Genomic DNA, 16,186 nt, shown 5'->3' with positions numbered 1-16,186 from the left:
TGGTATTGAGTTCAGATTTTTCTACATCAAAGAGATCATTTTTAATAGGCTTTAGGTTGTCTTGAGTGCATTCTACAGCTTTTTTCCATCATTATTTATTAACAGCCATTGTGATGAACTTTCCATCATTGGTTATTTGTGAGTTGAGGGATGAGTATTCACTGTACAGGATTTGATATACATATAGATTATATTAATCAATTTAATGTTAGATCACTAGTTTTGGACGGAACTACACGGATAGCCAATGCTTTCAGTAGACTTCTGCAGGCCCATTCATGGGGGAGTCTGTCACTTTCAAAAATGAAATAATTTCATAAAGTAATTTTTTGAGTGATCCTACTTTATTTGCACTATTTTATTTGTTTTCCTCAAGCTAGTGACAGAATAGCAATAAAAGTTAAGGCTGCTTAATTAATATTAATCTGTGCAGTGCCCAGATAAAGAAAAATACTGTTATGTGAACAATTGCAGCAGTCACTGCCTGCTTCAAGACTTCGTACTTTTTAATTTCTTCCTTCAGTAGTTAGTTCAGTCATTCAGTGCTTAATACACTGCAATATTACTAGAAATTTTGTGAGGAAATCAAGCCATTTGTCATAAGATTCCTAATTACCTAGAGTTTAAATTATTAAATGAACAGATCCAAATTTAAAGAACATCTAAAACAAACACAGATGTCCACAGTCACGACTTCAAAGACAGGCATTTCTTTTTAATATGCATTTCAAATCTGATAAAATAACTAAAAGTTCATAGTGCAGTGGTTTAGAGCTTTCAGACTGTTTCCCTAGGCCAGGTATTTTGGGATTGTTTTTTTTAAGAATTAAGCATTTTTCATTATTTTACCTTTTCCATTCAAGTAAAGATACTTCAGAAGACTGAGAAAATGAAGAAACTATATTCTGGACTGCAGACAAGATGAAGTTGAACTGTGACTGTGACTTTAATCTCCCTTAGTTTTCTGTGTGAGGAACTGTATTGATTTGCTACTTAATATGCGAGACGTGCATGTGGTACTGGATTCTGGCTGAGGTCTGGAATTCAAGTGTGTTTGTTTCCATGTGTTCCAAGTGATGAGAACAGTGACTTTCCTGACTGTCACAGTGTTCTCTAAAGCTAATTATGATCTGACTATTTCTGCCTTGTATTCTCTGATCTGCTTTTGAAAGAGTATTTCACTTAAATATGTGTCTCTCAAGCTTTAACAACCTCTTTGAAACTTAATACTATAATTAATTTACTGTGCAAAATCGTTAATGATGTCTTCAATCCCAGAAGAAATAGTGCTGCTTTGGTGCTGAGTCGGTGACTTTTGGTTGCATGATAATCTAGTGTGTGTTTAAAAAAAAAAAAAAAAAAAAAAACAAAACCCAAAAAAACCTCCTCACAATGTCTTCCATCATAAATTCCTGTAGCTGACTTCTCACACATTCTTTCTTACTTTACCAGTAACTGTATGTTCCTTTAAAAAATAAATAAATAAAAGGGAAAAAGCTTGCATCTGATGACACACAGAAATACCATATGGACCTACTATCTATTGATGGGTTCCAAATGAAGGTGTTTTTCCACACTACTTACTACAGCTTCATATTTTGAAGGCATAATGTTAAGTAGTGTTAAAAAAAAAAAAAAAAAAAAACACCAAAGCAAACAAAAACCCCCACCTAAAATTGAAGCATAACTTAAATATTTTTATTTTATTAAGGTATATAATGATTGTGGGAGACTTTAGTGAACACATCTGAATGACTTGTCAGAGAGGGGATGTGGCTAGGAGCATGTAATTGTTTCCAGTTTTTTACAGATTTAAGATAAGTCTTTTTACATGTTGGCAAGGTAACACCCACTCAGTGGCTCATGTGAAGGTGCTCTAGTTTGCAAAGCAACATTATGAGCAGCTACTGATGATGGTTTTCTCAATTGCCAAAGGGTTTCGCAGAGTTGTAATGACTGCCATACTACTGTCAAGCTGTCATGTACTAAATGAAGGTTTTAAAGCATGTTTGGTGGGTTCGTGGATAGCTGTTTTTTTGAATGTTCTAGAAATGCTAGCTTTTTCCTAAAAATAACAAGACACAAAAGGTGAAATGCAACTAGATCTGTTTGGCTGTGCTCAGTAATTACAAGTGTGAGACCTAAAGGGAGAAATGCAGTTTTTCCAAGAAGATCCCATCAAGGAACTTGAGACTGAATTTCTACCTAAGATAACTGAGATACCCAAGTCCCTTATAAGCTCTTCTGTAGAAGACGAGCCCTCTTAGCCTCTCCCAGGGTTACTGTGTGGTGGATGATACAGTCATCTAATCAAGATGTTTTTATAGTTGATCACCAATAGACATTTTTAAGAGTTGCCAAAGTTTAGGCACTTAATGTGTTCTTTTGCTGAAGTACAGAGCACAAACAGCTCCAGCTGATGACAAAGTTGCTGTTTATTAAAAGTGCTATGCAAAGGAGTTTGAAAGAATTAGATTTTGGATATGTCAAATCAGTCAAACGATTTAAGGAGTTGTTGGGATTAGAAATCTAGTGTTTAACTATTGTATCTGTAAAATTTTATATTTTCACCTTGAAATATGTGATGACCCCTGTTTTCAAGAGCACTAGAATGTATGTCATGTAGAAGCCTTTGGAGCAGTGAGAAGTTTGCTGTATTAAAGTTTAAGGCTATACATCTCATAATCGATTATCCATGAGATACTGAGAGGGAAAAAAAAGGCATTTGATTACATAATTGTTCCATCTAGTGGTTCCTAGTTTTGTATGCTTTGTTTTGCAATGCTACTAGTGTTAATTCTATGTGCGGCTTATGTATAGTATGCACATTTTTTTCTTCTTAATACATGGATCATTAGCAGTAGTTTATTTGCTGTTTTGTATGGAAATGGAATAACCCACAGATCATAAAACTAGAGCCACTGCTAGATAGCCTTCCGTTAGTACTGTTTTGTAGAAAATATGTGGAACTTTGGTGGAATGCTATAAGGTCTGCCAAAGTGATCACTGTTGTTGATAAGAGATGTGAGTAAATATTAGAAAGGGTGAATTTAGGGAAGGTAGGGATGTAAGTTTGTGGTCTGTTGGTGCAACTTTTTAATTTGTTTCTCACTCAGTGGTGTGTAAACTTGCAGTAAAAACAGAACCTGTATATACTATGTAAGTATAGATAGGATGCCTGTCACCTCTGCTGTATTGTTAGGCTTGGGTGCATGGGCCATTAAGCATTCAATGAATCTTTAATATTAATCCCACTTCTTACTTATATCCAGTCTTTGCATTTCAGTAATTGTTCTGATCTAATTTTGCTGCTACCTTCTGATACTACATTGGTTTTCTTTGTTCTGTACTATTTGAATAGAATACAGAATGCAGATGGGAAGACCTTCATTTCAGTTCTGTTTTTTACAGGGTATTGGCAACTTAAGCTGATAATGACTAAAATATATCCAGTTTTGAGTAGTATAATGCTTGTTTGGCATCGTACCATCACTCTGACAATAAAAAATGTGCTTTTCAGTATGTTATCCAGGAAAGGAAATGTGTTCTACTGTCAGAACCAGTGACATGTATATACTTTGTGGGACATCATAGAAAATACACCAGAAAACCAGCTACTAGTACAGTGAACTAAATGGCACATTCCTGAAACATTAAGCCCATTTCAGTTACATGATTTTTCTTTTATATGTTCAGTGACAAACAAGAAACCACCCCAAGCATCTATTACAAAGGTGAAGCAATTTGAAGGCTCTACGTCTTTTGTCAGGAGAACGCAGTGGATGCTCGAGCAGCTTCGCCAGGTCAATGGTATAGATCCTAATCGGGTGAGTTTAAACAATTCTAGAAAATTAAAATTTAGCTATTTTATAACTGTTTCGTGAATCAGGCATTCTTTCACTATTTAGAAGGCATCTGGAAAGATAAGATACAAGCTTAAGTGCAAATTCTCAAAAAATAATTAAATCAATGGAATACATGAAATAGATTTTAATGAGAAGAATGGGAGGAGGCTAAAGCTCATAGTCATATAGGAATTTTTTTCCTGTCTTGTCCTACTTTTCTTCCTACTCTTCTTTGTAAAGAGAAAAATAAACACCCTGTTTGCCTCATCTTCAGCTATAAGCCTCTTGGGGGTCCATTTTGGCATGCAGCTGTGTTGTAAGATAGAGCACTAAGTAGAAGCAAGGACGAGAGAGGTTACTGATGCTCAAGTTCAATAAATGTTGCGAGCCTTGCATTTTTTTCTAGAACAGTCCCCTCCTCAGATCCTTCTGCATTGCCTACCTTTCCTACAAAGGGTGGCGGCGTGGTTTAGTTGTCAGTGGCATGTGAATGCTGATTTAAACCAAAAATAAACTAAAACAAACAAACCCCTACTAAATAGTTCTAGAATTATTCCTTTAACATGGAATATACAGCCTACCTTGAGCTGTTTTGAGACAGTCATACGAATATGTAATAAGATTATGAATACAAATTGTCAATAGTAAAACAGCAGAATTACAAGTTAGGAATGGGTCTTGTACTGTGTGATCACAAAGTTACTTACTGTGTTCACTGTACAGCAAAATATGTTTGTGACTAACCCCCTTGTTTTGTACAAAGCTGTGCTCTGATCAGCCACGTAAGCATCTTAACAATGGTGCACTAAATTCTGTTACTACCCAGTAGAGTCTTGTACAAAAAAGAAGCCCTTTGGCCACTGCTCTATGAAATGTAAAACATGGAATCATATTCTCTGGGTAAGGGTCAATGAAAATGAGAGCTATGACAATAAAAAAGGGATATGAGTTTTAGGCCCTTTACCGGCATCTGCTATGCAGCCATGTAAATAACAGATACTTGGAATACTCTCAGATTGAAAGTCCCATCAAATTCTTAAGCTTAGACATGTTCCTTTCAAGCTTGTCTTCCTGTGAATTCCTAGTGTCATCCGTTAAAAAAATCATTTATTTGATTAGATTATAAAATTATATTCAGTAAATACTGCTAAATATATAGCAATACTTCTTGCATAAAATCCATTTATTTTGGTAGTTGATGCATGGTATAAAACTGGGCTTTGATTTGTGCTGGGAGTGCTCTTTTGTTCATGCTATCCTGAGACCTCTGCAAGACTTTATGGTAATACATTAAATACAAGAACTAGGACTTGCTATTTGTTTTCCTCCTTTGGTTTGGCATCAAGAGCAGAACCACATCTTCTGTAATACAGTGTGAAACTAGGTTCTGTGCTGAAAGGCACAAATCCTTGTGTAATGTAGAAGACACAAGTAACCTTATAACTGTAGATAACAAGGATTTCTTACGAAATTACAGGTTCTCATTTTTTGGTCTAAAGTATTTTTGTTCTCAGGTACTTCTGTCATAGTTGAATAGTCACCATTAAAAAGTCTTGCAAAAAAAAAAAGCTTCCTGCCTTGCTCTTTTTGCATCCAAAAACATGCAAAGGAAAAATAATCCCAGGATGGTGTTGAGTTGCATGACATTTCTGCTTCTTTCAACAGAATACTTTTAAAAAAATAATAGCTCTATATCATTCTCCAAAATGAAAAACTGGAATAATAGTAGTGTTGTGGTTTTTGTTGTTTGTTTTTTTTTTTTTTTTTCTAGGATTCCCCAGAATTTGATTTACTATTTGAAAATGCTTTTGACCAATGGGTAGCAAGCACAGCTTCAGAAAAATGCACATTCTTTCAGGTTCTACATCACACTTGTCAGCGGTACCTTACAGACAAGAAGCCAGAATTTATCAACTGCCAATCTAAAATTATGGGAGGTAAGTCAATTGAAGCTGTAGTATTCTGTGTAGTGGGACATGAAATGATTTTGCACGTGAGTTATTCTATGTTCAAATGAGCTTGCAGCCTAATTACATCTTGAAATCATGGGTCTGAATATGCTAACTTCACAGTGGTAAACTTTTAGGCTTCAGCGTTTCTTCATCAAGCACCACCTCACATTCTTCCACTATCTTTGCTTTCTTACTCTTTTGTTCCAGAGGCAACATCACCTTCACACCTTGTGAGAAGTTGTTCTCCCTTTTAACAACCTTTTGTTTCAGTTTGTCTCTCTACTTCTGTTTGTCCAGAAACATTTCTGAGCAGTCTGAAATACTTGCTTCTAAAAACCTGTTATGCATCGCCATTTCCTTACAAGTCTATGAAAAAGTGGTTACTACTAAACTTCGCATGGGTTTTTATTGGAATTTGCTCTGATCTTGACAGAAATTGGTTAGTTTAGAGTTTTGTGACTTTTCATAAGACACACATCTTAAAGTGAATTTCCAGGATTAGACTAAAAAATGTCTGGTTAGGTAAAAAAAGGCTAGTCAATACGTGAAATTAGTATTTACCATTCACTTTCTGAGCAGCAAAAACTCTTTTCAAGGAGGATTTTCACATATTTCACAAAGTATTCTTTAGGAAAATAAACTGATTTAGTTGTTCCCTTAGACTGAAATTTCTGAAAGTAGTCTCCTTTTTTGTCTGCTCTAAAACAAAACACTTCTGAAAACTCTTATACCTCCCATGCTCTTTACAGCTGGAATAAATGTTTTTTCTCTTTCTCAATTAGTCTCCAAACTGTAGAAGAGAAGTGCACACTGCCTTGGGGTTTTGTTTAGTTGTTTCTTCCTCCCAATAGACTTCAGTTATAAATATGGAAAGCCTTACTCAGTTCTTTCTGGTAATTCTCTTCTCTCATAAATCTAGAATATACTCCTGTATGCTATTATCAGAACTATGTTTTGTGCAACCACCCTTATGTGTTCTTTTTTCTGGCTGTTATTTTGTCTTGAATCCATTGCCTCTAAAACACCAAAGGTCAGCTTAAGGGAGAGGGAAATCTCCAGTTTGGTGCTTACATTTTAGCTCCTGACACAGAGATTATCACTAACTTTGTGGTCATAAATCAGAACTGTTCTGTCAGTCATCCTTTTCTTTTAGTGTCTTCTCAAACTAAGAAAAAAGGCACAAAATTGCTTGTAAACTTCCTCCCTATCTTTTCTTTTTTAATCCCTTCCACTTTAATAGGATTTCGTTTGGGGTTTTTTTTTGGTGTGGTAGGGAGGAGGGAGAAGCAGTTTCTGCAGTGATGGGAGAAGATATATACTCTACAATCTTTTCATTTTGTATGGAAGAAATCTTGTATCAAGCCTTTGTCATCTGTTTGCTGATGATGCTTACTTCCATCCTTCCTGCTAATAAGTCTGTATTAATAAACTACCATGCATTTCAGCCTCTGAAATGATTTTATTCTCATAAGCTTGACCTATCTAAAATTGAGTTCCTGATTCAACTGACCCAAATATTAACCTTTATCCTAAACAAGTGTCATTACAGTGAAAAAAAAAAAAAAAAAAAAGAAATCCCACTGAGATTCATAAACTTTTGCTTGACTTCTACTTTTTTTAGCACACACTGGGCCCTACCATGGCCCATGAAACATACCCACATTCTCTCTACTACAACTCTGTAGCTAAAATGGGCTTATTCAGCCATCCTCTGGTACCACGTGATGACTGTTAACGTATTCCTTGTCTGTCATTCTGACTGTGCACAGATACAGTCTTTGTGTGTACACACATGATACAGACTGGACATGATACAGGGCCAGGGACTAATAAATCTCCTCATGGATACAGTGCTTCTGCTGTTCTTCACAGTCAACTTCTTCACACTGGTTTATAGACTCTCTGTGGATAAGTTTAAATTTGACAGAAACTATAATAACTGTAAACCAAGTAATAGCTGACCTTAAATTCCAGCGACTTTCTGTGTCAGCCTCACTGAGCAATGAGAAGCCTAGCAAAAATAAATCAATAAATAAGTCCTCATTAGCAAATAACCGATATCAGTAATTATAAAAGGCAATGCAGTCATAGTATTGGAAATTGCCTTGTAATATGTAAGGTGCAGTAGCCTGTTTAAACATCTGCTGTTCCTTTCAATATTCAGATTGGTATTCTTGATGTAATGCTATGTTTTCTACAGAAATACTGTGTCTACACTATAATTACAAGCTTTACTTTCATGTTCATACATACAGATAAATTCTTATTTGGTTCCAAAAGCATTGTTCTAGCACTCATGGTAGTATTTCTTGAAAATACAGATAATTATGAAGAAATAGATGAAATTAGCTTTCCGAACTAATTTTTTTTTATTTGTGGGAAAAAAAAAATGTTTCTACTGTGTTGTTTAGTGTTTTTCCTAATGTTCTACTATGCATGGGAATATATTTTACTAATCTTTCCATCGTCTTCACAAGCTTTTGTATTACTTTGTATTTAAATGTATTTATCCAGCGTAGTCATGCTTCCCCCACTGATCAAAAATAAATAGCTGCCATAGCAGCTTTGAAATATCTCCCAATTAAAGGCAGGCCTCCTTGGTAATATGTAATACTGTGAAGTTAGCTCAGTCACTGAGTTATGTTAGTTGCTCTGTTACTTTGAGGCAAATGGAGTAATTAAGTGACCAGAAGCAGCATCAGTTACTGACTTTAGAAGCTGTTCTATGAGCTGGTTATTTGGGAGGCCCAGACACTGGGAAGAGATACCTGCAGCTCTGCTAGTCCTTGTTTGAAATGCAGGGATGGGCCAACTATGTATTGAAACCCATTTAGTCTGAAACCTGCAGTATCAGTTTTTTATGGAAAATAGTGAAGTGTGTTGTCGGTCTCAGATTCAACCTGGCTGGAAGAAGTAAGGTCCAACTGTAGCCAAGCAAACCAAAGAACATATATCTAAGGATATAGCTTGAAATTAATTAAATTCAGTTTAGAATTTGCAACTTTGGTTTTTTTGTTGCTACTGTTTTGTTGGGATATTTTGCTAATTAGCCAAAGCAGTATATAGTATATTCAAGTTATTCTTAGTGCAGTCAGATTTCAGATGAAGCATGTCAGTTCATCCTCTCTACCAAGGTAGCATTTATGTTTTAAGTTAGTCTTTTGAACTTTCTGGGGGATGTGAAAAGTAATTTTTTTTTTTTTTTTTGGATGGTTAGTCAGTTTCTAATACCCTACAAGTATTTTTAAAATAAATTATTATAATACATATATGCATACACCCACATGCTTATATGATGTGCATATCTATATCATTACATACATATGTAATGTGTGTCTTGTAGCTAATGCATATTTTGAAAAACAAAAAAAATACCACCAAAGAACACTTCCTCCCAAGTGGAAATAAAGATGAAAGAACTTCAAGGGCTTGTTTACAAGCTTACTTATCTTATTGAGCTCTATTGCTTCCTAAAGGATAGGAGTGAAGAAAGTGAAATTCATGCTGTTCCTGTTTCTGCAGGAAGTGCTTAGGAGTTTAGCTGTAAGTAAATATGGGTGTCCCTGTGGAACTGCAGACCCTCTTCGTCACCTTCCTTCTTTTACCTCTTCTTACACACACACACTCTTCCCCATATGGGTCAGAGCCCTGCCCAAGATTCTTCTTCTCCAGAACCATATTTTTGCTTTACTTTTATGAGTATCATGTACGGATATAGTCTGTAGAGTTAAATAAACTAGACTGTTTTCTGTAACTTGTTTAATGACATTAGTAATTACAGTGATAATGAGAACTGATTAAAGGTGTGAGTGCTAATTCTGAGAATAAAGAACATATTCAAATTTAGGAAGACCGTAACAAGATTCCTTCCACTAATATCTTGTACTAAATATCTCAAGTTCGTCTTCTGTTTAGAATTTAGAAGAGCCCTCTCCATAGCCTACACACATTCTGGATGTTGCCTTGGAGAGGTAAAGGCAGGCAGGCATTTGGGGGTAGAGGGTTTTTTGATCAAGGTAGGAAATATTTTCTACTTTTGTATCTTTCTAACATACAGGTTCTGATACTGGAATATGTCTAATTTGGAGTTTGTTTCTATTATGTTAATTGTTAGTTGGTGACCAAGTTCACCAGGTTGTATTACTTTTACATCAGTGATGTAAAATACAAAGTTGGAGATGAGTGGTATGCAGAAATTTTGTCATCTACAGGTTTCCTTCATTAGAACTTCTTAATTCTTGACATAATAATACTAGGCTGACACTGCAGATACATTTGACTAATTTCTGGATAGAACCCTGTGATACACCAATTGAGACTCTTCAAAGATTTATCCTGGACCTGTAAGAATAAACAGTTGCTGCCACCTTTAGATACATACTAGAAATGCATAATCCTTGGGAAGGACTAAGACCTCAGGTTGAATGAATGTGATGATATTTTGATTATTTTTTTTTGTTGTTTTAAGCTTTGACCTACCTATATGTTTTCAGTTTTAACAGTCATTCTGCTGAATTAATTAAACCATTCTTAGGAGGCCAAAGTGATGACATCTTTGCCTCAGTAACCTTTTCTTCAAGACTGCTAGCGGGAGTTACTAATGGATCATTCTTTTTCTGATCCAAGAATATATTGCCAGTGTGAGAATGGTAATTTTTCATACGCTATTGACTCATGTTAGCTTACCCTATTTGAGACCTGGTAAGCATACAGTGGTGTTTACCACAGTGTGCAAGATTAATGACTGATTAAAGGAGACGAACAAAAACTTGTTGTTACGAGTTAGAATGGAAAAACAGACAATTGCTCTCCTCCCTCCTGTCAAAGTAGCTGGTAGTTGTTGATTTCAATTCTTAACTGATAGCCATTGAAAAAAGTGTCTAATTAAACATATTATTCTTACAGACTTCTACTTGTAAATTAATTATGATGCAAATTAATTAGATCAAAAAAGAAAAAGATGAAGTATCTACCATGTTATTTTGGCATTATTTTCTCATTGTGAAATTACAGATCTTATCAATGTTTCCATACAGAAACAACATTTTTTGCATGTAATACGTTTCTTGTCAATGTATACCAAATACTCAGTTGTTTGCTTTAGAGAAAATAAAGGCCATTGGTCCTCAGTCTAGAGATTGAAATATTAGAAATTAATTTTCTGCTGCCAAAGACCACTTCAGGTGCTTGCTTTTATGCCCTGCATATTCATGTCAAGATTAATTCTGCTTTACCATTCTTTTTCTTTAACTGTATGGATTTTCATTATCTTAAGCATACAAGCCATGTATTTAGATCAGCATGGGTAAGAATAGTTGAGTGTTTGTTCCACAGAAATATTGAGTATAATTCGAGCTCTAAATTAACTTTCTAAAATGGGAATTTTGGGGGAAAAAAAAGTACACTATGTTCTTGTAAAATCTGTAGGGGTATATAAAATAAGAAGGGACATTTATCATTTTAAAGGTTGATTCCTTTTTGACCTGTATAACTCTGAGATGAGATAATACAGAAAGCATTAAGCATGGTATTTCCTTGCATCTTCTGAAGAATGCAGGTCTAAGGGAGGTGTTATCTTCAAGATGCAGAGCATTACTGTTTGTCATGGAAATGGGAGATGTTTCTGTGTCAAATTATCAGATTTTGGTGTTTACAGAGCCTGAAAGGAGTTCTATGGTTTTGTAGTAATTACTGATTATGAAAGTTCCTGGCTGGTTAGAATTTCTTTAAGTATAAATATAGGTTAGTATTGAAAATATTACTAAACGGTTAGTATTGTATTTTTGTAAATGTATTAGATTAGAGTTTAAGGTTTTCAAGTTCAAATAAATTTCTGAGTTTGGAAGAGGGTAAAGGTTGGTATAATATGAAATTGATCCTAATTAAGAATTTCCTTAGTTTATAGCTAATCCACAATATATAATAATGCCCTGTCCTGGCATCAGTGCCAGTAAATAAAAACATCAACAGGAGAAGTACATTTGAAATAGAGAAGATAAGTTTTTCTGAATGACATTTGTGACCTGTCACTTTGACTTTTAATCTTTGTGCTATATATCCTCCAGACTTTAATTGTTAGTGTCTAAATTCTGTAATTTTGGCTATACTTTAAACTTCAGTACTGTATTTTGGAGACAAGAAGGTAGGGACATCAAAACTATGTGGTGATGTCGAACCGTAGAAGAAACCAAAGAGTGAATGTAATTGGCTTGAAAAAATATAGATAAATATTCCATTAATAAAAGGATAAGATATTATTAGCACTAAAACCAGATCAAGACAAAAAGATTGATGGTAGAAAGAAAATTTAAAAAGATTTAGCTTATGAAAATCCGTGCTTTAATGTGCTGCCTATGCATAAACATTTAAAATATTAGCTATCTAAAGGTATTAATACAATCTCTTTTTTTTTTTTTTAATAAGCAGATTGGATGTAATATATTATTATCTTGTTCTTCTGACCGTCAAGCAAACTAGTAATTATTGAGGCTTAGTGGATGACATTGTTGTGTAGTTACTCCAGTTTGCCTATTGCGGTATCACATCCCTTTGAGAAGGTGGGAGTGCATACAGCTAGACAGCCCACTAGTCTCATCCACTGTGGCAGTTCTGTTTTCTTCTCTCCTCTAGAAATAAAATACAGTTGGTTTATAATGCAGTTCTACTGAACTGCTGTCTTATCTGTAGTGCATTCCAGGACCTTTGAACCATACACTTGTGTGTATTGTGTTTCATTGCGTTCCGTGCCGTGGTAAATATTTTCCTAGGAAATTGCATTTAAACTGAACGTATTGTTTATGGTGGCTTGCAAGTTACTGCACTGTCGCTTTTGGTACATTACAGTTCTGCTTGATGAAAATATGTTTTTGTGGAAGAAAGTGAACAGAATGTAAAAATAAGCTTGATAGAGAAGTTGGATTTTGCACGTCAGTCATGCCATGAATCTGATTCCAGGAGAAAGCACGGTGTCACAGTGCTACCTATGACAAGATAAAGCTTGTGTGGGTCCCATGTTGCATTACAGTGAACACGAGAGATCACATCCTCCAGCTCTAAAGAAAGTTACTGTATTTCAGATGAAACGCAACTGTCTGAACTCACAAACTAATGATAACATTGGTAAAAAGTTTGCAACATATTTGAAATGCTTGCTACAGGTAGCTGATATTTGCTGTGGTTCCCTGAAGAAAATTGCTGATAAGCTGATTAAAAGTTAATGTTTTTCTTCTTTACTGATTGATTGTTCTTAGCACACCCGAGTTATTACATATTCAGTTTGTCAGTCCTGCAAGCCCACCTCAAGAACTACTTGAAATGCTTCTTACCTCAGAGGTGGAATTTGTCTTGAATGTAATTTATGATAATAGTGCCAAACCTATTTTCTGCCAGTTTGATCCTGATCTATTTTACTGAGTTATCTTTTTTACTATTTCACCTTGCATAGATTCATTAGTTTAGTGCATAGCTTTCAGTAGTCTGGTTTACACATACTGAATATATTTATACATGTGTGTGTATATATTTATATTTGTGTATAGATAAAATGTAAGTTTGGTTTTGTATATGTACTTTATAGCATTTTGGAATTCATCAGTACTTGCTTAAAATGAGCTGGAAGCTAGTTCTCTTCAGATGCTACTGTGAATTAATTGATCAGTTAAAGCTCTCTTTCATTCACCTGGGTATGTAACCATGCAAAACCAGTCAGAGTTTCTTCATCCTTAGTGAAACTTTTTGATGTAACTCCACTCTGACATGGAAAGATGATTGTCCATGTTCGATAACTTCAGAACTATTAGAAATGGAAAACAGAATTGCTTCTCTTATTCTTACAAAAAATGGCCAGATTAAATCTTTAAAAGGGAAAACTGCACCACCTGAATGCCCAGCTATTTCAAAAATTAACATCCTCCTTTTCCGTTCCTGTGACCCAGTATTTCTCAAATTTCTTCTTTAGGTCACTGTTACTTCATTTAATTTAGCCACTTTTCCCAGTCTGGAAAGTGAATGCAACTGGTGCTTCGATATTAATAACTGAAAATAAACTACTGAAAATACATCTATGGCACACACTTTTGTGTGAAACCAAATCCATTTCTTAATATTTGTGAACTTCTTGAGGCCTTGAAAATGAATTTTGCATAAATTCTTTGATTGTTTGAGATAAGAAAACTGAAATGAAACACTAAATTACAGTTTTTCTTAAAATTACAGTGCTCCAACCATTTGACCTCATCTTGTTTGTAAACTACAGAGCCACTAGTTCATTTGAAATGTGTTGCTCAGAGCCATCTGTTGCATAATAAATTGATACATATTTTTTTCAGAGTATCTTTTTATTTGAATTTTGATTCCAGTTTCAATTATAAAGGATAGGATTTGGTCTGTCTCAAGAATCATTTCTTGATCTTCTGGGTAAAAATCCCATATGCCATATTTTTCATAAACGGTCCCTTTCGGAGTCATAAGACAATGACATTACATCTGCATGAAGTAAATAAGAAGTGTAAATTATCTTGTAGTTACTATCCAGCATTGTTTCCATTCCAAAATTCATTCTAAATTTAGTACAGCATAGTCCTTCATAAGTATCAGGAATTTGTTAGTGTTGACATTTTCAGTCTTCCATACTTCTGTTGACACAGATAGGAGCAGTTCAGTGTATTTTTATCCCCACCATGGGATTTCACAGCAATGGCTCTCTTTCTACTTTGATAGCATAGGTCATTTCTCTTCTGAAGGATTTTAGCATCTCCTTCATCTTTCGCAGTTCCCATATTGACATAAGAATGCATAGAAGACCTTGTTCGGATGGTCTTATTTACTAACATTCAGTTTTTCTTTATGATTGTTCAGATGCAATGTTAATTTGATAGCTGCATTTCAATTTGTAGTATCTATAGTATATGGGCTGCATTCTTTTCTGTTTTTTCATTTGTTTGTGTTTTGTGGGGGTCTTTTGTGTGTTTTTGTTTGTTTATTTTTCCTTCTTATAAACCTGACATTTGAAAACACAGAACTCAGAACACCATTACAGTGTGGAAAAAATATCAGGGTTGTTTTCCTTCTGTCTTATGTTCTCGCAGTTCAAACTACCTTTGAATATGGCTGACCTTCCCCAGGTTCAGGGCTTCCAAAAATTAATTGAAAGATAGTATTTAAATGTTGGAGAGGTCCATGCTAAATCTATGTGAAGATGAATGATACCAGCTAAACTACATTCTCTGTCTTTGTATGTTTCTAAACTACATTTCTCTATCTTCAGACTTTTCTGGGAATTGAGGGGAAGGAGGATAAAAAGAAGTTATTCAGCAGCTGGGATGATGAGAGGTTGATCCCTTTGTTTCACATGGTAATAAATCCTTTCCAGGTCACCTGGATTAAAACTTCCAGAATCAGGAGTCTGATTAGAGGAATAAAGGAATAGAACAAGTAAAATTGCTTCTTTATGTATTAATACATAGTTAATTTTGTGTCCAGCAAAACTAAATCTACAAGAAAGAAATATGATTATGTGATTGCTGAACAATGTTCCATCCATGTTTTCATCTTTCTTCTTTATTTCAATTCTGTGTACATAACTTAAAAAAAAAATCTGCTGGCAATGCTGTTGGATAAAATAACCCATTCTAATTTTGGCTAATTTGGCTCTGATTTTAACAGCCATTCCATCCTAGCTTAATTATGTATCTCCAGTGTCCATATTTGAATAGAAGGTCAGTCCCTGTTCTTTTGCTTAGGAAAAGCTAGTTTGTGGGTATTTAGCATCTTTCATCTGGTATCTAAATTAACATAGATATGAAAACTTCCTCCTAACTCAGGTTTCTAAACTGTTTAGATTACTAACCTGGAAGAGGTTAATTTAAAATACAGACTTGCAGACCATCAGTCTGGGTAGAAGATAAATAGGAAAATGTCTTCCAGGCTACTCAAGACATTTGAAAAATAACCCATAAAATTTAGTTGCAATGACTCAATATTTTTATTACTCCTTTTCATGGATGAGCATTATTGTTTAATCTAAAACATTAAGAAATAGAATGCTCTATGTAGTCTTGATGATGTTTTAGACCAAAGTATTGGGGTTTTGCTGTTCAGAAATACTTACAAAAGGAACGTTTCAGAATGCTCACTGTGGCATGACAGTAATTTTCTAAGTATATAATTTATTGATTTTTATGTGTTTCTCTTCACGGTATTTAAACTCACTCATAAAATGCAAAACAGATTGGATCTACATCACCTTCACACACTGTAGAATTCAGTGCATTGCATTACATCTGTGCAGCTGTAGAACATCTTGAGAGAAGAGGCTTGGTATAGATGCCACTGTTTTGATTTCCAGGGGTGGAATCAAATCTGAAATAACAATCCCTAAAATTACATAGT

General features: G+C 34.7%; 1 protein-coding gene across 10 annotated transcripts in view; it reads left to right on the top strand.

The window, feature by feature from the left end:
- The window catches only part of STXBP6 (syntaxin binding protein 6), a 121,698-nt gene that overhangs the window by 83,153 nt on the left and 22,359 nt on the right, over positions 1-16,186 (top strand). For 9 of the 10 annotated variants that reach the window (XR_006165159.1, XR_006165160.1, XM_042791060.1 and 6 more), the window contains 2 exons: positions 3,697-3,827; positions 5,617-5,782. Coding sequence is in view for 8 of the 10 variants with exons in the window: in XM_042791060.1 (XP_042646994.1) it covers positions 3,697-3,827; positions 5,617-5,782 (297 nt within the window). In the remaining 2 variants the exon portion in view is untranslated. The remainder of the gene's footprint in view (positions 1-3,696; positions 3,828-5,616; positions 5,783-16,186) is intronic. The other variant, XM_042791061.1, reaches the window with a different exon arrangement.

The sequence above is a fragment of the Tyto alba genome, unplaced genomic scaffold, assembly GCF_018691265.1.
Source record: "Tyto alba isolate M040663 unplaced genomic scaffold, T.alba_DEE_v4.0 Super-Scaffold_18, whole genome shotgun sequence".
Lineage (NCBI taxonomy): Eukaryota > Metazoa > Chordata > Aves > Strigiformes > Tytonidae > Tyto > Tyto alba.
Note: the sequence above shows the minus strand (reverse complement) of the source record. Positions and strands in the feature narration are given on the sequence as shown.